General features: G+C 24.5%; 4 protein-coding genes across 5 annotated transcripts in view; 1 reads left to right on the forward strand and 3 right to left on the reverse strand.

Annotated features, from left to right (window-relative positions):
• The window catches only part of LOC122509502 (protein artichoke-like), a 189,994-nt gene that overhangs the window by 85,515 nt on the left and 79,958 nt on the right, over positions 1–24,521 (reverse strand). The window lies entirely within an intron of this gene.
• LOC122509503 (maltase 2-like) lies at positions 6,495–8,501 on the reverse strand. Its single transcript, XM_043623628.1, has one exon. It carries the CDS (start codon positions 8,471–8,473, stop codon positions 6,662–6,664), a length of 1,812 nt encoding a protein of 603 aa, XP_043479563.1. The 5' UTR covers positions 8,474–8,501; the 3' UTR covers positions 6,495–6,661.
• On the reverse strand, positions 13,032–15,325 carry LOC122509504 (maltase 2-like). Its single transcript, XM_043623629.1, has one exon. It carries the CDS (start codon positions 15,291–15,293, stop codon positions 13,563–13,565), a length of 1,731 nt encoding a protein of 576 aa, XP_043479564.1. The 5' UTR covers positions 15,294–15,325; the 3' UTR covers positions 13,032–13,562.
• LOC122509505 (alpha-glucosidase-like) lies at positions 19,744–22,921 on the forward strand. The gene has a single exon (XM_043623630.1). It carries the CDS (start codon positions 19,746–19,748, stop codon positions 21,447–21,449), a length of 1,704 nt encoding a protein of 567 aa, XP_043479565.1. The 5' UTR covers positions 19,744–19,745; the 3' UTR covers positions 21,450–22,921.

A 24,521-nucleotide genomic window follows, 5' to 3' on the forward strand; every position in this document is an offset into this window, starting at 1 on the left:
GTAAAATTTCAATAATAATGTTTCCTATTTTGTACTATTTCTACTATTTTTAACATTTTCTGTATTTTATTTTTCCAATTTAAAAGAATTGAAATTAGTAAAAAGTAGTGAAAATAGCCGATTTTTAGTAATCTTTCACTGAAGACTTGTGTTAAAAAATGGAAAATTACTAAATAAGAATTTTTACTAATTCCACTATTTTTTAAATATTTTTACTATTTAAATTATTTATGAAAGGTTTTTTCTCAATTTTAAAACATTCAATTTAGTCTGATAAGGTAGTAAAAATAGTTAACTTAAATAGTTAACTAAAAAATAGTTAACTTAAGTAGTTAACTATTTAAGTAAATTTCTCACTAAACACTTGAGTAAAAAAATTGAAAATTACTGAATGAAATGGTAAAATTTCTAAAACAATTTTTACTAAATTTTTACTTTTCAATCTAAATTTTTTTTTTTTGAATTTAAAAGATTTTAAATTGGTAAAAAACAGTAAAAATAGTTCATTATTATAACTATTTTTTACGAATTTGATTTATTAAATGATCATTACGCTAATTTTAATTTAGATCAGGTAGAAATTATATTATATTAATTTAATTATAATTAGTAATTTTATAAATTCGATACCATACGATTTAAGTGGATTATTATTAAAATAGAAAATTATTGACAAAAACTTATATCCAGTTACAACAAATAACTGTTAAAAATTCAAATACCTATATATAATTTCAGAAAGTCGAGGAAATCAGAAATGCAGATATTCAGAAATAGACTTAAATAATTTTGTGTCAATAGAAGTTATATTGAAGATACTGCTCTTGAATCGGCACTTGCTATATATATGTAAATAAATTTGCCCTGGGAATATTTAAACAGTTACTATATCATCAACAATAGCATTTCTATTTGATGCAATAATCAAAAGCACAATTCATACCTTTCCTTAATAAAGTTAATGAACTATATTCAATCTTCAGATTACTGCTAAAATATTTTCTCCAATTAACCCAGTTTTGAATAGAGTCGCTTTTCTGAAATACTAAAAATATTTCTTCTTAGAATTGTCAAATTTTTTAATATTACTTCATGTCAGGTCTGCTTTATTAACAATCATTTTCTTTATTTATTTATTTTTTTTATTTTAGTATATTTTAGTAATGTATTTTGTTTTATATTGTCAATTTCCAAATTTTATCACATTTGATAGTATTTTCATTTTGAAATTCAGTTTGAAATATAGGAAAACTTTCCTAAGGACAGAAATGAAGATGAAATTGAAGATCTGAATTGAAATTAGCAGCAAGGATGGTGAAAATGTAAAGGATATTGGAGATGATGCTTTATGGCTTTTCAACAATTTACACAAGTCCTCAAGTGGATTTCGACTACGATATCGCCAACTTTAGAATATTGTCGACCCCGCTTATGGTACTTGAGCCGATTTTGATATAAGCTTCTGGCTAAAGCAAAGACTCTCGCGCTTTAAAAGGTGATTTTAGACCAAGTTCCACTAATTACAATATTCCAACAAACATGCACTTTTCTAAAAGAGAATTTAAAAAAAAAAGAAAATTTTTTTAAATTCCCAACAGAATTTCAATTATCTTTATAAATAATAAAATTCTTCTCCGAAATTCAATTATTTTCAAAAATTTCCCTTAATTCAATGATTTTTAATATCTACTATTTTAATATAATTTTTCAAAAAAATTCAATTATTTAAAAAAAATTTCATAAAACTCTATACAAACCTTTAATTTTATTATTTTCATAAAATAATAAAAATTTCTCATTCATTCAATTATTTTCATAAATAATAAAATTTTTATAGGCATTCAATTATTTTCGTAAATAATAAAATTATTTTTAGGAATTCAATTATTTTCATAAGTAATATAATTTTAATCAAATTTCTCGAAAAATGGAATTATTCTTAAAAATTTCATTAAAATTCGTGAGAAGAATTCCATTATTTAAAAATTTATTGATAAAATTCTTTATGATAATTCAATTTTAAGAAACATAGAATTATTTAAAAAATTATTTATTTTTGTATTTAAATAATTGAATTCCCAGTAGAATTTTCTAATAAAAATTGATTTAAAAATGTATTTCAGTAAAAATTTTAGATTACAATTGAATATTAAATGCATTACAAGGTGAATCATTAGAAATAATTGCATTTTGAAAAGGTTTCAAATTAAAATATTTGAAAATCTAAATTTTTTATATTTTAGTTAAAAACAAAAAAAAAATTATTTTGGAAAAGTTACAAATTATTGCAAAAGTACAATTATTTTCAAGATTTATAATATTCTTTGGATAAATTAAATATTGTTAAAAAATAATAAAATTCTTTTTAAGGATTCAATTATTTTCAAAAATAATAAAATTTATTGCAGAATTTCAATTATTTTTAATACAATTTTAATTAAATTCCTCGAAAAATGTAATTATTCTTAAAAATTTTATTAAAATTCGTCAAAAGAATTTAATTATTTAAAATTTTTTTGATAAAATCCTTTAAATGAGAATTCAATTCAAAACAATTCAACAAATTTTTTTTTGTATTTAAATAATTGAATTCTAATAGGATTTTCTAATAAAAATTGATTAAAAATGAATTTCAGTTAAAATTTTAGATTATAATTGAATATTAAAAGCAATATAGCTTGAATTTTTATAAATAATTTAATTTTGACAAGGTTTCAAATTAAAATCTTTGAAAATCTGAATTTTTCATATTTTTAACTAATAGTTCTGTGGAATTATAATTTTTTAGAGAAAGTTTAATTGCGGATTTTTTTTTGAAATTATTTCAAAGTTACAAAGTACAAATTCAAAGTTACAAATTATTGCAGGAATTCAATTATTTTCAAGAGTAATAATATTCTTTGCAAAAATTAAATATTGTTCAAAAATAATAAAATTCTTCTAAGGGATTCAATTATTTTCACAAATAATGAAACTCATCTCAGAATTTTAATTATTTTTAATATAGGTAATTTTAATCAAATTTTTTGAAAAATGTAATTATTCTTAAAACTTTTGTTACAATTCGTCGATTTCTACCAATTTATTGGTAAAATTTACTAATTCAAATGCAAAATATCAATCACTCATTAAAATTAGTAAACAAATTTACTAATACAAATTTAAAGAGAATATTTTATGATCTAACTTTGAAAATAATATAAATACCTTTCTATTTTTAATTAAGAGCCAAACTTTATTTTTTAATTAAAATTATTATTTTTTCGGTGTAATGAATTATTATTTTGAAAATTTTAATTACAATATTTTTAGAATATTAACTTAAACATCTAATTAAAGCTAAAATATACATAAAGTTTTGAAATGGAATTTTAATGTGAAAAATATGTAATTTCAAAAGAGCTTTTAATGTTTGCTCTTATTTTTTTGCTCATTTATATGAGAATTTAAATTAATTATGTTTTAGTTTATGAAAATTTAATTAAAATTCTAATTAAATCCACTGAATTGTAAAATATAAAAAACTAAATTATTAAAATTTTTATAAAATGATTTTTTATTATATCTCGAATAGTCTTGAAATTAAGTTACAAAAAAATGTCAAATTTTATTTTTATTTCCTTTTCTGAATTAAGATTTAAAAAGAATTCTATAGAAATTAATAATCAATAAATGAATTCTATTGAACAAATTCAAAAAAATTTATAATTATAAATAATTTTATTGTCATAAAAAAGTTGAAATATATTTGCAAATATATACTGTTGTATACTTTCATTATCCGAAATGGTTTAAAACGAGATTGTTATATTCGAGAATAAAATACTGTTATTTCATCAGCATAACAATAATTTTTTTTGTTTGATAAAACCGGAATTTCATTTTAAAAAGTAAAAAAAAAATATATAAAAAGCAAAAGCCAGGAAAAAGAAAAATTTGGAAGATAATTTTTTAGGTAGTTGCTTTTTACGCGGTAGAAAAACCGCGACGCAGCATTGTGGTTTAAATTCTTCTCATTTTTATCGAGCTGTGTTGGCTCATGTAAATGAGGCAATAAATATTAAAGATATTCCACTTTTTGAAAAAAATAACATTTTTCACATTTTTAAAAAGCTACAAATTTTAATATGCTTCTCATTCAAATTATTGCCTTGATCGTAGAAAGCAATAAAAAGAAAAATTCATGAATTTTAATGTCACCACTTTGACAAAAATAACCATATTGAATTCGTAAGCCATAGAAAAATAATTGAGTTGTTTTTTTTTCAAAATGTTATTTAGAAAAGAGTGAATTTTACTATTTTGATTTTTATTATAAGGAGGTTTGTTTATTTTTTATTGTTTTGATAATAGTTTTTAAAAGTTAAATGCTAAAAAAATTTATTTAATTCAATTTTTTATTAATAACGGTGAAAATTATAAATTTTTTTGTTTTCAAATATAAACTTCAATTTTTGAGTAATCTTATTTTTAAAGTTTTTGAAAATTCACTTATTAACCAATTAACTATAGTTAATTATTTCCATTTATTATTTTTGAAAATTTTAATAATAGTCTTCACAAGAATTCAATTATTTTCTTCGTGAATGATTTAATTTTTCGGATGCATTCAATTATTTTTTGTACAATTTTAATTACATTTTTCTACAGATTTCAATTGTTTTTTTATCTTTTATACTTTCGCTGAAATTCAATTATTTTCATTAATAATAAAATTCTTCGCAAGAATTGAAATATTTTTAAAAATTTTAATAAATTTTTTTTAAATAATTCAATTATTTTTATAAATTAATTATAAAATTCTTCGAAGGATTTCGATTATTTTCATTAGAATTTTAAATTTTAATTAAATTTCTTAAAAGAATTCAATTATTTAAAAATATTTTGATTAGGATTTTTGTCAGTAATTCAATTATTTTCAAAGATTTCAATAAAATTTTTTGAAATAATTCAATTATTTTTAAAAATTGTAAAAACTTCTTCGTGAGAATTCAATTGTTTTTTCTAATTAAAAAAATTCTTCGCAAAAAATTTAATTATTTTTATAAATAATAAAATTCTTTGCAGAAATTCAATTATTTTCAAAGATTTAAATAAAATTCTTTGTAAGATTTCAATTGTTTATTATCTTTAATACTTTCGCTGAAATTCAATTATTTTCAATAATAATAAAATTCTTCGCAAGATTTAAATTATTTTTAAAAATTTTAATAAAATTTCTTAAAATAATTCAATTATCTTCAACAGTAAAATGTTAAGTAAATTTTTCAAAAGAATTCAATTATTTAAATAATTTTAGATATAATTCTTTGCAAGAATTGAATTATTTTCATAAGTTATAAAATTCTTCCAAGGATTTCAATTAGTTTCATTAGAATTTTAAATTTTAATAAAATTTCTTAAAAGAATTCAATTATTTTCAAAGATTCTAATAAAATTCTTCGAAATAATAATAATAATTATAATAATAATAATAATTAATAATTAATTATAATAATAATTATTTTCAAAAATTTGAATAATGTTCTTCGTAAGAATTTATTTATTTTCATAAATATAAAAATTCTTCTAAAAAATGCAATTATTTTTATAAATCCTATATAAAAGTTGTTCGCTTATATTAAATTGAAATTAATTTAAAAAAGTAATTTTTAAAGAAAAATTGAAAAATATGAGAATAATCTGAGCGATATTGATAAGGAAAATTATTGACAGTTTAATTACTGCAGATGACATATTTACGTTTTTTTATTCTTTTTTTTGCAGTATGAAAATTATTTTACAAATGTTTGATTTTTTACAAACTTTATTATTTTTGACTAATAAATAATACTGCGAGAGTTAACAATAAAGTGATAAAATAATTATTTTTACAATCTAAAATTAAAATAGAGACTAAATTAGAATGAATTTAAATTTTGATTTATTTTGAATGAAGTGATCGATTATTGAATTTTGTTTCAACTTTCATTTTTCTTTTTAATTTAATTTCATTTTAAATTTAAATTTCATTTTACTTTTTTCTATTTTTACTTTGAAAGAATCTTATTTTCACTTTCATTTCGACAAATATTTTGTTACGATTAATTTTACGTTAATTTTTTCTAAGGATATCAAATTGAGACAAAAAACGAATCAAAACGTTGCTTCGCAACACTTTTGATTCGTTTTTTGCCTCAATTTGATATTCTTTGAAAAACTGTGGTGACAAATTTTTGTTTTCACTTTTAATTAATTTTTATTTCGACTTTGAAAAAGAAAAGAAAATTAAGAGAAAACAAAGTGAAAATGAAAATTTCTCAAAGAGAAAATAAAAGTAAAAATATAAATCTGTCATAGTAATTGTAAAAAATAAAGGTAATGATAATTGAGAATGAAAGTGAAAATCAAAATTAAATAATATAATCACCTCCTGGTAGTTGACTGATATTTTCCACGAATTGTTAAAATTTTTCATTTTTATATTCGTTCTAAAAATTCTATTTTATTTATAATTTTTTTCATTAGTTTTTATTTACTAAAAAAACTGATAGATTTAGCATTTTATGTACAAGTCAATTTTAACTGATTGAAGGTTAAAAATGAATGATTTTGAGCATGCGATAAAAAATGGAAATTAAAAAAGTAATTAACATGAATTATTTAAAACAATTAACATTAATTAGGTAACAATATAATTAACAATAACGAGAATAATAAGAATTAACGGTGCATTAGCGAATGAAGAAACTGTCGCAAAAGATGGTTTCGTTTTAGTGTCAAGTGAATCAATTTGTGATTTCGTCGCTAAAAATAAAGACGACGAACCAGGAAGTCTCAAAGCACTTGTATTAACCTTTGTATTCGGTTGAATTTGCGAACCAACACTTGCCGTATAAATAATAAGTTCCTCGGGAATATTCAACCAAGTGTGAGCATCAACACTTTCATCCCCTGTTCCCATGTTAATTAAAAGTGCCACCGGCGACGATGTCTCTAATCTTCGAACTACTCCCAAAATGTTCTCCGTGATTAAACGAACCTCCACCTCGCCTCCCTTAAGAACAGAAAGATTTTTCTTTATTTTCGCCATTGCCTTAAATACCTTATAATGCGAAATTGCTGCCAATTTTTGCGCCGCCAAATTAAGAGTCTTGTAATTCTCGTGAACTGGAAGCCATGTTTTTGAATTTGTCGAAAAGCCAGCACTCGTCGTTGTGTCCCATTGAAATGGCGTTCTCTCGGGATCCCTCGAAGCCAGATAATATCTGTCTGGACCAAGATTACAACCGGCCACGTCAACAGTCTCCTCGTAGGTTATATTTTTGTCCACCATTCCAATTTCATCGCCATAATAAATAACCGTTATTCCCGGCAATGTTAATGATAACATTGTTATCATGTCGGATTTTTTCTCACCAAATCTCGTGCCTGTTCGATGATTGTCGTGATTATCCGTGACCCAATTTGAGACATTACCCTCTGGAACGTTGTCGAGCCACCTATCGATTCCTCTCTTGAAATCAACGGCTTTTGATGTTAAATTAAAGTCACCGACGAACATGAAGTTGAACGGATTACAACCTGAATCGTAGTATTTTTTCATTATCGTCGGCGTGGTCAACGCTTCGACTATCATAAATTTCGCATCTGTCTGATGCTTCGTTGCATAATCATCCAACAGTTTCCTCCAAGCACGAGCAATCACATAAGTCTCGTCCAAATCCCTCGTGTAGATATGTGTAAGAGAAGCATACTCATCAGCGGGGACATTTGAGGCGTCATTCTTTGGCTCATCCCTCAATTGTTCGTCTTCGAATAAATGGAGAATTGCGTCAACCCGAAAACCCTCAACACCACGATCCATCCAGAATGTCAGAACATCACTCATCGCCTGCTTTAAAGCACTATTACGATAATTCAAATCCGGCTGGGCAACCGCAAATTGATGATAATAGTACTGACCCCGTTGTTCATTCCACTCCCAAGCGGAACCTTTAAAAATACTCAACCAATTATTCGGTGGTTGTCTAATACCATTCACCATTTTAGCATCCCTCCAGATAAAATAATCATCATAGGGCTTTATTTTTTGGATACTATTCTTAAACCATGGATGTTGATCCGAACTATGATTCGGCACAAAGTCCAATAAAACTTTTAATTTCAATTCCTTTGCTCGTTTTATCAATTTTGCAAAATCTGCCAATGTCCCGTATTGAGGATCAATATCCGTAAAGTTGGAAATGTCATAACCAAAATCTACTTGTGGACTGGAGTAAATTGGCGAGAGCCATAGAGCATCTGCTCCAATGTCCTTTATGTGTTCCAACTTGCTAGTTATTCCATTAAGGTCTCCGATTCCATCTCCATTACTATCCTTCAAACTTCGTGGATAAACTTGATAAATTACGGCGTCCCTCCACCAATCATTGCTGATTGACCGAACACCAAGTGTGAATGAAATAATAAATAGAAATGTTAACTTGAACATGTTACATGAAATACTGAATTATTTCTTGTCAATTATACACTTATATTTATATTACGGTTGTATTGTGGTAAAAATATGGAAAATTCCTCGTTAATCATTGGCTTTTGTTTACATTGATAAAGAACTTGAATTTTTTTTTCCTTTTTTCAAAAAGGTGTTGACGATGGATCGATAAGAAACTAGTTTGATAGGTGCATTTTTTTTGCCTATAGCGTTCAAGTGGCTCTTGTAGGAAACGATAATTTCATGAAGTGGGTCGTTACGTCATTATACGTTTAGTGGAAATAAATGGCAAAAGTGCTGGTTAACTCAGTTGGTACTTTACTGGAAATTACTCAAGGAATGGAAATTATATAGTAATTAAATTATGTAATGTTTAGAGAACAGGAAAGAGGTGACAAATTCATAAATAATTACTCTTTTTATTTTTCTTCTTTTCATTCTATATAAATTATTACGTTGTTTTGATAAGAAAAATATGCGCGTGACTGTTTTGATATAATACAGAGACAGACGTAAATATATTAGTTTTCATAAATTTTATAGTTTTTAATTTTTTATTTAAATTAATATTTAAATTATAATAATAATGATTCTATCACTCGGTTTTCAAATAAATTAACTATTGAAGTCAATTTATTATTTAAATTATTTATTTATTAATTCATCTTCTCTTGATTTATTTATTTTTATTTTATTTACTTTCTCTGCATTTATTCCTTTTTAATTTGCATAATAATAATTATATTTATTTTTCTTGCAATATTATTTATTATAATTTTTACAATTTTTATTATTAAAAGACAAAATAATAAATATTGAAATTTTCGTATAAAAAATTCTTAAACTGTTAAATATTTTATGAAACAGAGAACAAATTTTTAATTAATTTTTAAATGTTTTACTAATAATTGAAAATCTTTTTAATTGTTTTTAATAATACTTTACTAAAAATTATAAAAATTCACAAAAATTCTATGAAAATTCTATAAAAATTAAAAATTCTCTTTTTAACAATAAATTGATAAAAATTCATTAGAATTCTGTAAAATTAAAAATTTATATATTAAAATTTCGCTTTTTAACTAAAATTTATAAATATTCATAAGAATACTAAAAAAAAATTCTATAAAAATGATAATTTCTTTCGTTAAAATTTTGCATTTTAACAAAAATTCATAAGAATTCTATAAAACTTCTAAAAAAAAATATAAAATTCATAAAAAATCTATAAAAATTATAATTTCTTGTATTGAAATTTCTCATTTTAACAAAAATTCATAATAATTGTTCAAAAGTTCTATAAAAATAAAAGTTTTTTATACTAAAATTTCACTTTATATAACAAAAATTCATAAAAATTCCTAAGAACTCTGTAAAAATTAAAATTTTTATATTAAAATTTTGTTTTTCAACTAAAATTCATAAAAATTCCTCACACTTTTATAAAAATTAAAATTTCGCATTTTAACTAAAATTCATAAAATTCCTCAGAATTACAAAATTAGAGGCCTCAAAAACTAAAATAAATCTTTTTTAAATTTGATACTTACTTTCTTTCAGTGCATAAATAAATTACACTCGTCTCGGTAGAATATTAATTTATTTGTCTATTTAAATACATTTTATTTAAGCCGAAAAATATATTATATTTATTAATTTCATTTGTTCATTAATTAATTTTTTTTTTGATTGATTAGTCAGTATAAAAGTACGATTTATTTTTAGATATAATTTTCATAATTTTTTTTTCATAAATAATAATATCTTAAAAAATATTGCAGTTTTCCAATAATATTTTGATGGAAAAATAATGTACTAAAAGGAAATTCGATTCATTTTTATAAAGCTCTTTTTCTTTGATACAGAAATTCAATATTTTCTTTTTCACTGAAAAAAATTGTATTTTATTCAAAATTACAGTTTTTACGTAACTATTATAAAATAAATATTTTTTATAAATCATACCATTTTTATTATAATTTCCATTTTAAAATAGAATATTGTTAGAATCAATTTTTGTTCATTTAAAAATATAATAGTAAATAGATAAATCATTAAATGATGAAAAATAAATAATCCAAAAAATAGATAAATTAAAAATAATTCAAATACTAATAATATAATATAAAAATTAATAAAAGTACATAATACTAGACATTTTTATGTACACAACAGTATACACTAAACAAATTAAAAAAATATTCTAAAATAAGTCTGAAATATTATTAAGCAATCGATAAGTAATTAATTAATTTAGTGCTTATTTTTTATCGAAGCGCTTTAAGATTATATTTTTATAGTGTGAAGACGGCTTAATGTAAGAAATCACTTTTGTCTTTGAGGAAAATTAAATTGAATTTTATTATCTTATAAAAGTATGGAATTACAGGAAATTGTAAATTATCTATTCGAATTGTTCAATAAATAGAGAATTATTATTGAAAACTAAAAAATTAGACAAATGAGCGCGTGTATTCTAAAGAAATTTTAGAACATTTTTCAACAAATTTAATCATTTTACATAATTTAATATGAAAATTTAATACAATGTCTGATATCTGATATTACATTTCCATTTTCATATAACTTTGCATGATTCATGATGATGATTTGATTCCAAGATTAATTATAATTTGATATTGATAATAGTATATTTCTTTTATAAACTGTAAATTTACTCTACGCAAATATGAATTATTCGCTAAATTTTAATTAGTGAAAATTGAGTAATTAATTTATGAGATTTTTATTATTTTTTATTAATTTTTGATAATTTTTTTCTACTTTTATGTTCTTTTTATTTTTCTATTTTATTTTATTTATTTTACTTTTTCACTAATTTTTTTCATTTCTTTTCACTACTAAAACTTTATCAAGAAAAATTAAAACTGATTAGCAAAGTAATAATATTTTACTAAACATTAATAATTTTTGATTTTCAAAATATACTTTCGTAACAGTAGGTTTTTAAATATATATTTTTCTAATAACTTTTGATTTTTAAAATTTAATATTCTAACAATTGTTTAGTTTCAAAATATATTTTTCAGTTTTTCTAATTTTTTCTTTCTAAAATTCATTTTTTTAACAATCTTTTATATTTAAAATATATTTTCCAGCTACAATTTTTAATTTCTAAAACGTATTTTTATAAAATCTTTGAATTTATTAAATAAATGTTTCTAACAGGATAATATTTTTAAAGAACGATTTTTACAATTTCAAAATAAACTCTGGCTGTAATATTAAGTTTAAATAAGAAAAATTGTATTTTTTCCTGAAATTTATTAATTTTATTATTTACTATTTAACGTTTACTTCATTTTTTTTAATGATTATTAAAATTATTAAATATATTGTTGTAAACAATTTAATTTTACGATATATTACTTATTTTTTATTGATTATTTAAATTATTGAACATATTATTAAAAAATATATTTATTTATTTATTCCATTTTTATTTATTAATAGCAGTTGATTTTTATTAGAAATAAAAGTTTTAATAATTCAACTTTATTTTGAAAATATTTTTTTGTAAATTGATTATACAAGAAATATTTTTATAAAATTTCTTCTTCAAATAAAAATTTTATTAGGAGAAATATTAAGTTACGTTTAAAATAGTAAATTATGAAATTTGTAAATGCGAAATTTAATTTTTAAATTTTTATTGCCATCAGTAGTTTTTGAAAATATTTTTATTATTATTTTCTTTAACTCTAAAAAAATTGTAGAGAATTTTTTTACTGCAATTTTTAATTTGTCACTAAAACTTTGATAGAAAATAACTAAATAAAATTTAAGACGCTTCGAAAAAAGGTACCTGAGAAGTAAAAAATTTTAGGTTATGTTTGTAATTTTTTGAATGAAATTACACAAAGAAAATTGATTCTTTATAAAAACTGTTGATGTTTAATTATTTATTACATTTGAAATAACTAATAAAAACTGGTTTTAGTTTTAAACTAAATAAAGAAACTTTTTTTAAAGGTAAAAATAACAAAAACAAATCCTTAAAATTTTTTGCTTTTTAGGTACCTTTCTTTGGAGCGCGGTACAAATAATTTTTTCTTTATTTCTTTATTTTTTTATTTATTTCATTTATTTTTTTCAATTCACGAATTAAATAGTAGTTTTTTAAAATATTAGCGAAAATTTATAATGTACATACATTAGTGGACAAATAGTATATTTCGTAACGAGTGCGAGAAGTTGTCAATTTTTGAATGAGCTCTTTTTTTGGAACAAACTGTAGGCGAAGCGAAGCTTCGCCTACAGTTTGTTCCAAAAAAAGTGCTCGTTCAAAAATTGGCAACTGCTAGCACTAGTTACGAACGATATTTTTTATAACAAGGTGCAAAAAAGTGCCCTTTTTTGCACCGCGTTATGAAAATTCAAATTTTGTATTTGTTACACAAAAAAAGATTTATTTGATTCAAATAATCGATTACTTGACTATTATTAATTAAATATTTACTTGAATCAATTTTTATGAGTGAATTAAATGGTATTTGCTTTAAATACTGAAATTATTGGCTCGAAAATACAATTGAATTGATTTAAATAAAAATTATTTGATGCAAGTAAATATTTAATTGATTTCAATAAAAATTGTTTGATTCAAGAAAATATTCATTTGATTTCAATAAAAATTATTTCACTGTAAAAAATAAGTCTTGTATTAAGCCTGATTTTGACTAAAACAACTTACATTAGTCCAAATATTGATTAAATTCCTGATTAGAACATTGATTTTAAGACTTATAATTTTTTTGCTTTTGTTTTAAACCCAAAAATGAGTTGAATTTAAGGAAAAAACACATTTAAGCTGTAAGTACTTTAAGACTTTGTTTCTACAGTGTCGATTTAAGTAAATATTTATTTGACTCAAGTAAAAATTATTTGATTCAAGTAAATATTTATTTGATAATAAACAAGTAATATTGGAATCAAATACATTTGAAATCAATAAAAATTGATTCAATGTAAATATTTAATTGATAATAAACAAGTAATGGTTTATTTGAATAAAATAAATTTTTTCCCACTGTATTTTGTGGTGAAAAAAAAGTTTACAATTGAATTAACTCAACAATTCATTCATTTGATTTTGTGAGGTGAGAATAATTGACGCCGATCCGGGTAATGTCAATGCGTTAGTTTCAATTTGAGTACCGGAAGGAATTCCCGAATCTACACTTGTCGTATAGGCGGACATTTCAAGTGGAATATTTAACCAACTCATTGCATCAACTTTAACTTCAGCATCCGAGGTATTGATTACAAGTGCTATTGGTGTTGTTCCCGGTAGTCTTCGAACAATTCCAAGAACATTTGGCGTAATTAGAGTGACATCCGTTTTTTCCTTTCCACTCTTATTCAGCAATTTCTTCTTCAGCGTTGTTAGACTCTTGAAAACTTTATAGTGAGACGTTGTTGTCGCTGCTTTTTGTGCTGCTAAATTCAGTTCCTTGTAATTACTATTAACCGGAAGCCATGTATTTTCACTTGTCGAAAATCCCGCACTCGTTGTATCGTCCCATTGAAATGGTGTTCTTTCAGGATCTCTTGAACCAATTTGATATTTGTCGGGACCTAAATTACAACCGGCAACGTCCACCGTTTCTTTCCAGGTAAATTCACGATCTATCATACCGATTTCGTCGCCATTGTAGACGACAGTGATTCCTGGTAAAATGGTCGAAAGCATTGTTATCATGTCGGCTTTTTTCACACCATACCGCGAGGCTATTCGATGATTATCGTGATTACCAACCACCCAATTGGAAACATTGGCCTTTGGTAGGCTATTCAGCCAGTTGTCTATGGTTCTCTTGAAATTCATTGCTGTCGATGCGCCATTCAGATCGGTGATGAACATGAAATTAAATGGAACCGAACCGGCGGAATAATACCTGATTGTCATCGGAAGGGTGGCGTAGGCTTCGGTTATGAGGAATTTAGCATCCGTTTGATGCTCTGAGGCGAATCGGTCGAGTAAAACCCTCCAACTGTTGAGAATATCGTAGGATTCGTTTTGATCTTTAGTGTAAATATGCAACAGGGAATTGTAGTCATCCAAACTTGCCGATGGATCATTACTTAATGGTTCGTCGCGTTGTAAAGAATCTTCAATTACGTGATTAATGACGTCTATTCGAAAACCATCGACACCGCGATTCATCCAAAATGTCAGTACATCCTTCATTGCTTGATTCAAGAGAGCCGAACGATAATTTAAATCCGGTTGTCCAATGGCGAACTGATGGAGATAATATTGACCACGTTGTTCATTCCATTCCCAAGCTGTACCCTTGAAAGTACTCAACCAATTGTTTGGGGGTTTTCGTTGACCATTCACCATTTTTGCATCACGCCACACGTAATATTCGTCGTAGGGTTTTATTCGTTGGATACTATTTTTGAACCATTGATGCTCTGTTGAACTGTGATTGGGAACAAAGTCTAAAATCACCTTTAGACCGAGACTCTTTGCTTTTGTTACGAGGTTATCGAAATCTGTCAGTGTTCCATAGCCTGGATCTACATTAGTGAAATTGGCGATATCGTAGCCAAAATCAGCCTGCGGACTTGTGTAGATTGGTGAAAGCCATAGAGCATCGGCTCCAATGTCCTTTATGTGATCCATTTTGTCAGTGATTCCATTTAAATCGCCAATTCCATCAGCATTACTGTCCTTGAAACTTCGGGGATAGATTTGATAAATAACGGCATTCTTCCACCAATCATTGTTGACGGATTGTATTTTTTTTATTGAGAGAGCAATAATGCACAACAACGTTAACTTAAACATTTTCCTCGACTGAAAATTAAATTCGAATAAACTCGATGTTTATAGGATAGAAATTATTGTTGGAAAAAAAATGCAATCATTTTTCTGATTATTGTTGAAAAAAAATACTTGTACACATATGATAACGGGAAAATTGATAAAGCCTTGAAGGCATGTATATTTATTATTAGCTGATAAGGGATGTATAGTGATTAGAGGGTGCTGACGTAAAAAGATTCCACGGATAGCGATGTTTGAATAAAAATTGGAATTTTTTTCTGAAAGCATATTAATTATTATGTTTTTTTTAATAGAGGAATTTTTTGCTTGTTTATTACTAATCTAAACTAAACATTTAAAAAAATTATATACCTTCTTACATAATAAGCCGTTAATTCATTATTGTTAACGTCAATATCAATTACTTTTCAAACATAAATTTAGATTTATTTATATTTATATTTAAATAAATAAATTTATAAAGTTCTATATTTCACGCATACGAATTATGTAATTAATAATTTTTTATTTAATTAAATTAATTTAATTAAACTAATGAAAAAATAAATAAATAGATTTAATAAACAAAAAAAAAATAAACTTAACGAAATAAAAAAAAATAAATGAACTTAATAAATATGACTTAATAAATTTAAAAAAATTAATAAGAGTAGAGATGATTCTATCACTCAGTCGTATTTTAATAAATAGTGTACTGAATAAATTAATAATTAATAAATAGCGTAAAAAATAAATATGAGTAAAAATAGAACTAAGAAAAAACTTTAACAAATAAATATAACTTAATAAATACACTTTTTGTGAAATGGCAAAACATTATCAAAATAAATATAAGATATTAAATTATAAATTCAATTAACAATTAAATTATAAGTATATAATTATAAATTAAGTTATTAATCAGATTATAAATTCAATTCTGAATAAGATTCTAAATTTAATTGTAAATTATACAATAAATTAAAGAGATAATTATATATATAACTTACGCCATAAAAAAATTTAAAATAAAATTATAAATTAAATAATAAAATATATTACAAATTAAATTGCTAATTTAATTACAAAATTTAATTATAAGTTACATAAATTATATTTTGAATGATCTTATAAATAAAATTGTAAATTAAATTATAAATTAAGTTGCAAGTTATATAATAAAGTAAATTACAAATCAAAATGGAAATTTACATTATAAGTTCAATTGTTAAACAAATTTTAAATAATAATTATTATAAGATGGTAAGGTGTCAAATTAGCGGATATATATATTTATTTCGCTTATCATCGATAAGACAGAAATCAATATTTCAAAATTAATACTTCATTAATATTTGAAAATATATTTTATTTTGTGCATGGTTTCTGAAAAAAACCATCTTATGATATTAAATTTTAAATAAGATTATAAATTTTATTGCAAATTATATGAATTACAAAGAAAATTATAAGTAAAATTGTGAATTAAATAATAAAGTAAATTTTAAATCAAATTGAAAATTAAATTTTTAATTAAATTGTAAATCGAATTATAAATCAAACTCTAAAAAAATATATAAATTTTGTTATGAATTACATAATTTATAATAAATTGAATTTTGAATTAAATAATAATATAAATAACAATAATTAGAATTGCAAATGAAATTGAAAATTAAATTATAAATGAAGTTGTAAATCAAATAATAAATTATAAATTAAATAATAAAGTAAATTATATGTAAATTAAATTCTAAAGAAAATTATAAGTTTTTTTTATCAATTACATAAATTACAAAGAAAATTATAGAAATTTATTTAGAAATAGAAAATGATAAATTAAATTAGAGATAAAACTGTGATGGAAATTAAAAATTAAATTTTATAAATTTTTTAAACACTCTTTTTGAGGTGAATATAATTAAACGAGATGAATATTTTCGAGTAGAATAAATTTTATTAATATCTTTATGAAAAGTTTTCTTATGAAAACATGCTCTTTATAAGTTGAGAGAGAGAAAATTGTATTAAGAACATATTAAAAGTTTGATCTGATATTGTTTGTGATTAAAGAAATTTGTATATTACTACAAATTGAGGGTGCATAATTAAAATGTAAAATGAAACTTTCCAAACTTTATAATTCCTTGTATACATACATATACCTATCATATTTTTCACTAATAAACTTGAAATACGAGTTTATTAATTAATCTGTACATAATTTCAATCCGAGTCAATATTTCTTAAACTTTATTTAATTAAAAATACTTGAAGATTATGATCTGATTGCGTTTGTAATTAAAAGAAAAAAAAATAGAAAAAACAAAAAAAATGTTACGTATTAATTATTATTAAATGCTGCGTAACTTTGTTTATTATAATTCGATAACTTTCTTGCCTCATTGTTGTGATACAAATCTCTTACTTCATTTCTGTGACCTAGTTTGCATTTATTATCAACACGATAAGCTTTAATTGTACTGGAATATTTGACTTTTATATTGTACTTGAAATTTCAATTAAAATGAAATGCTCTAGAAAGAATTCTCTTTTAATATGCTGCAATGTAATTAATTTTAATTTAATTAAGTACTTTTTATTTAGAGAAAATGTTTTTTAGTTCACAACCATCCTAACAACTTGTAGTTATTATTATTATTATTATTATTATTATTATTATTATTATTATTATTATTATTATTATTATTATTATTATTATTATTATTATTATTATTATTATTATTATTATTATTATTATTATTATTATTATTATTATTATTATTATTATTATTATTATTATTATTATTATTATTTACTTTCATGACTATTTTTATCTTTTATTATTATTATTATTACTGTTATTATTATATAACTATATAATTTTAATCAAATTCCTTGAAAAATGTAACTATTCTAAAAAATTTTATTAAAATTTGTCAAAAGAATTCAATTATTTAAAAATTTGTTAATTAATTGTTAATAAATAGTAAATTTTAAGAAACATTCAATTATTCAATAAATAATTTACTTTTGTATTTAAATAATTTAATTCTCAGAGAATTTTTTAATAAAAATTGAATTGAAAATGAATTTTAGTTTAAATTTTTCATAATTGAATATGAAAATAATTTTTAAGAAGTTACAGTAACAATATTCTTATAATATAAAATAATTATTTTAACACTCGATATCTTCACGTTTTATAACAATTTTTTTTATAAATTGTTTAATTTCAAATGGAATATTTGAAAATCTTAATTTTTATTGATCGGCCATTTTGAATTTTGAAAGTGGAACATCAAATTCGAATTCAGCGACCCCAAAAATCTTCGAGAAATGAATTTCGATCGAATCGCATCAATCTTGAAATTATCCGCCATATTGGATCCGCCATTTTATATTTTGAAAATCTGACATTATATTTGTAATTAGCGAACCCAAAAACCCCCCGAGTAGCAAGTTTAAAGCAAATCCGATAGATTTTTTATTTTCTCGTCCGCCATGTTGAATCCGACATTTTGAATTTTGAAAATCTGACATCAGATTCGTAATCAGCGACCCCGAAAACCCCCGAGAAATGGATTTTCGTTGAAACGCATCAATTTTAAAATTATCCGCCATATTGGATCCGCCATTTTGAATTTAAAAAAACTGACCTTAAATTCGAATTCAGTGACCCCAAAAAAAAAAATATGATAAAAGAATATTTTTTTGTAAACTTTTTTTTCGGACCGTTTTTGGACCACAAGCGATTTTTAACTGGACTGCGAAGGGGTTAAACCTTGGAATAAGTTGAGTTATTTTTTTTTGGTTTTAAAAAAAGTGTTTTTTTAATGCTCAGCGTCGACGCCAACTTCAGGAATCCTGAAACTAACTTCAAACTGCGGACAGAATGAATGAAAGAATATGAAGATTAATATTTAATTGTAAAAAATAGAGTAAAATTTAAAAATGAGATTTTATATAATTCGCATTTTTTTGGAGTTATAAGGAGTAAAATTTTCAAAGCATTTTTTGGTTGGCTACGTGTTTTTGAATTAGAGTAAATTTTTTCTCAGTGTACCGAAAAGTAGATGAATTTTGAGGATAAATTTATTCTACTATAATTTTGATTGGTGTTAAACATTGAATTTCTGGTCTACTAGATAAACAACGAAGAATATTTGATTTTGCACGAAATGTATATTTGCAAATTGCAATAATAAAACTTATCATTGTCATTGTTTCGAGCGATCGAGAGAGAGAGATAAAGAAAATAGTCGGTTATTTTATTTATCTTTTATCCGTTTCGCGTGTATTTATCGGAATTCAAATCATTTATTTCCTTATGGACTTTGAATAGTGGCCATATAGAGGGTGTTGTTAGACAAGTGAATCGATTACAAATTGTTTGTGTAAATTCGGTTAGCAAGATAGTGGAGTATAAATTTGATAAACCACACATATCAGAACACAGTCTGTCCATCAATCATGACAAAGTTAACGCTCCTCTGTATCTCTCTTGCTGTGATTCACGTCGTCCAAGCCGTTAGTAGTAACGATTGGTGGAAGGACGCGATTATCTACCAAATTTATCCTCGAAGTTTCAAGGACAGCAATGGGGATGGTATTGGAGATCTTAATGGAATAACGAGCAAATTGGAACACGTAAGAGACATTGGCGCCGATGCACTTTGGCTCTCGCCTATTTATACAAGTCCACAGGTCGATTTTGGCTATGATGTTGCCAATTTCACTGATGTCGATCCTCAATATGGAACATTGGCAGATTTCGATAGACTTGCTGCTAAGGCTAAAAAATTGGGATTAAAGGTGATTTTAGATTTTGTTCCGAATCATAGTTCGAATGAGCATGAGTGGTTTAAGATGAGTGTAGAGAGGATCAAGCCATACGTCGACTTTTACGTTTGGCGTGACGCCAAAATTGTCAATGGGGTTAGAAAGCCACCTAACAATTGGCTGAGTGCATTCGGTGGCTCCGCTTGGGAATGGAATGAACAACGTGGTCAATATTATCTTCATCAATTTGCCATTGGCCAGCCGGATTTAAATTATTACAATGTTTTGGTTTATGACACAATGACGGATGTGTTAAAATTTTGGATGGATCGTGGTGCCGATGGTTTTCGTATTGATGCTGTGAATCATATGTTTGAGGATGTGAGAATGCTGGATGAGCCAAGAAACAACAATAATGTTCCGATTGATGATTACGATTCACTTGATCATATTTATACTAAGGATCAAATAGAGACGTATGAAGTGATTAAGGCCTGGAGGAATATGCTTAATCAATATTCCGAGGTACATAATACTGATGGTAAATTTATTGTCACGGAGGCGTACACAAATTTAGATGAGATAATGAAGTATTTTCAGGCGGGTGCAAATCCGTTTAATTTCGCATTTATTTCGTCATTGAACGATAAGTCGGTGGCAAAAGATTTTGAACGTGAAATTAAAAATTGGTTGGAGAATATACCGAATTATCGTGATGCAAATTGGGTGACTGGTAATCATGATAATCATCGTATTGCCACGAGGTATGGTGCGAAAAAATCGGATATGGTGATTATGTTGAGTATGGTACTTCCTGGTTTTTGTGTTGTTTATAATGGAGATGAAATTGGAATGGTTAATAAATTTTTAACTTGGGAAGAAACGAGGGATATTTCTGGCTGTAATGCTGGTCCAGACAGGTACTTTATAAAATCAAGAGATCCTGAGAGGACACCGTTCCAGTGGGATGACAGTGTAAGTGGAGGATTTTCGACTAGTGAGAAAACGTGGTTACCGGTACATGAAAATTATAAGACATTAAATTTGAAGAGGCAAAAATTGCAGGATGTTTCGAATTATAAATTCTTTAAAAGTTTAACGAATTTGAGAAAGAATTTTTCTGTTATTAAGAATGGAGATTTTGATATGAAATTGATGAGCGATAATGTATTGGTGGTGTTACGAAGTTTGGAAGGATTGTCATCTGTAGTTCTTGTGATAAACACTGCAGAAACGGAAGTGGTTGTCGATGTCAACATCTGGTTGAACATTCCTAAGCAAATGGTTGTGTACTCTTCGAATGTTGATTCGAAAATCAATATCGGCAGTTTTGTCGACACTAGTTCTGTGAAATTACCCGCATCTGGGTCAGTGGTCTTGGTTCCTAAATTGTAACTTCTGAACGAGAGAGTTAAATGCACTCATATTTTTCTTTCTAAACTCCATCAATAATTTCTAGATTCTAAGAGATTTTTTTTTGGATTTTATTTTTGTATAATATATATTTTTTTCTACCACACGCACCGAAAGTACACCATTTCCTACGTGTTTAGCGGGAGAAAAGTGTATGATTCCCTGCGAGCGGGAGGGAATGTACATTCCCTCCCGGCTAGTGACGTCACCGGGAGGGAATGTAACATTCCCTCCCTGTGAGGGAGGAAAAGTAACTTGCTTTCTCGGTAATATTATCAAAGTATGACCATTGATGAATCAGTTACGTGAGTTACGTCAGCTAAGTGACTTACGTAACTTACGCGAGTTACGCAAATGGTGTAGTTACGTAACTTACGTAAATGGTGTAGTTATGTTAGTCTTTCGAGTTACAAATAATAAATGATTTACGTAAGTTACGTAACTTACGTTACTTACGTTACTTACGCTACTTGCGTAAACCTACGCTCTTTGGGTTAGTTTAGTTATTTTAAGCTTTTCACAAACTTTCAGTTACCACAGTTGTAACTATACCGCCCCCAGCTACAACTATACATTCAAAAGTAACAATCAAACTGCCGCGTTTGTACTTTCGGTATACGTGTACATGTCATATTTTTGTAAATGTCATATTTTTGTACATGTCATATTTTTGTACATATAATATTTTTGTACACTCGAATAAATTATCAACAAGAAAGTTGCTTCTTAGGAGAAAATTCTTTTCTCTTTCTTCGGAGCGTGTCGAATATATGTTAATAAATAAATAAATAAATAATTTACAATTGAGGATAAATTTGAAAATTCTGAAAATATATTGAGAAAATATGTTTTCATCGAACGAGACAGAGAAAATTGGAATAATGTAAATTTCTTCGTGCTTTTAATAAGTTTGTAATTAATTTAACGTGATTACACGTCGGCAGCAATACTTCACAGACTTTAGTAATGAGCAAGACACTAAAGATTTTGGTGAGGTGGAAGAATTTTTAAGTTCGTTATGAGAGTCCACGCTTATGCCGAAGGCGTTGAGAACTTTTCATATATAAATTTTTTTTTCTATTCCAAGAGAGAGAGAGAGAGAGAGAGAGAGAGAGAGAGAGAGAGTAAAAATTTGTTACGGGCGACTTGGTCATGTCATTATGTATGCCACGATAGCAATTATGAGTAAAGGTAGGTGTGCTTATGAACACCAAAAGCACGCAAGATGTAACGGCTCTGGATGTTTACCACTTCAGTCCTGTATATAAGAGTTTTATCAAGACACGGGCAGAGGGTTGGTTTTATATGTTGAGCCATTATCGGTGAGTCTTTTATCTCGAAGAAATTCTGAGGGTACTTCATATAGAAAAATTCAAAACGCAGTCTTTATATTGGCTATTTTTTGCTTTTTCTTTTTTTTTTTTTTTTGAAGAAAATAAAAAAATGGAACAATTTGAAATTTAAATAAAAATTATTAACAAATTGTTTATTGTTGTTGTTATTTTTAATATTATTCTTTTTTTAACAGAGCCGAAACTATTTTTCACTACCAGCTTGAATGGTGAAATTTATTCGCTTTATTTCGTTTGTGAGAGAACTTTCATGCCATCTAGGCGGCAATTTCGAGAAACGTATTGGCGCGAAATATAAAAAAACAAAAATGCAATTAATAATATATTAACATTAAAAATATATTAAGATTGATAATATATTAATATTGAAAATATAATAAGATTATTTTTTTTTTTGAAAAAAGGTCCGTAATTTTATTAAGAACAGACGAAAAGTTCGTAAATTTTACGATATAGTTTGGAGAATTTTAGAGAAATCACAAATGATTGCAGAAATTCAATTATTTTCAAAAGTAATAAAATTCTTCGCAGAAATTGAATTATGTTCAAAAATTTTTTTAAATTTTTATCAAAATTTAAATTATTTTTAGAAATAATTAAATTCTTCTCCGAAATTCAATTATTTTCAAAAATTTTTACAAGAATTTAATTATTTTCGTGAATAATAAAATTCTTTTTAGGAATTCAATTATTTTTATAAGTAATAGGTACAATTTTAATCGAATTCCTTGAAAAATGTAATTATTCTTAAAAATTTTATTAAAATTCGTCAAAAGAATTCAATTAAAATTTTATCAATAAATTAAAAAATTTATTGATAAAATTTTTTAGAAGAATTCAATTCCAGTAGATTTTTCTAATAAAAATTGATTTAAAAATGTATTTCAGTTAAAATTTTAGATTATAATTGAATATTAAATGCATTACAGGGTGAATCTTTAGAAATAATTGCATTTTGAATTGGTTTCAAATTAAAATATTTGAAAATCTGGATTTTTTATATTTTAAACAAACAATTCTGTGGAATTAATTTTTTTCAGAAAGTTTAATTGCGGATTTTTTTTATATTATCTGAAGTTTTTATTTTCTAATATATATTTAATTGAAGAATTTACGAATAATTGAAATTTTGTAAAAGTGAATTGTAAACAAATAAATTTGAAAATTCTCAAAGAACTTTTTCAAAAATGATTGAAAATAATTAATTTAAAGAAGAATTTTAGTTAAAAACACAAAAAAAATTAATTTTAGAAAAGTAACAAATTATTGCAGAAATTTAATTATTTTCAAGAGTAATAATATTATTCGCAAAAATTTAATATTGTTCAAAAATAATATTCTCTTTAGCGATTCAATTATTGTCACAAATAAGAAAACTCATAGTAGAATATTAATTATTTTTAATATATATTTGATCGAATTTCTCGAAAAATGTAATTATTCTTAAAAAGTTTATTAAAATTCGTAGAAAGAATTCAATTATTTAAAAATTTGTTGAAAAAATTCTTTATGGGAAGTGAATTTTAAGAAACATTGAATTATTTAATACATTAATTATTTTTGTATTTAAATAATTGAATTCCAGTAGAATTTTCTAATAAAAATTGATGTAAAAATGAATTTTATTTAAAATTTTAGATAATAATTGAATATTAAAAGCAATATAGCGTTAATTAATAAAATTAATTGAACTATAAAAAAG

Source organism: Leptopilina heterotoma, unplaced genomic scaffold (assembly GCF_015476425.1).
Source record: "Leptopilina heterotoma isolate Lh14 unplaced genomic scaffold, ASM1547642v1 Lhet_60, whole genome shotgun sequence".
In the NCBI taxonomy this organism is placed as follows: Eukaryota; Metazoa; Arthropoda; class Insecta; order Hymenoptera; family Figitidae; genus Leptopilina; species Leptopilina heterotoma.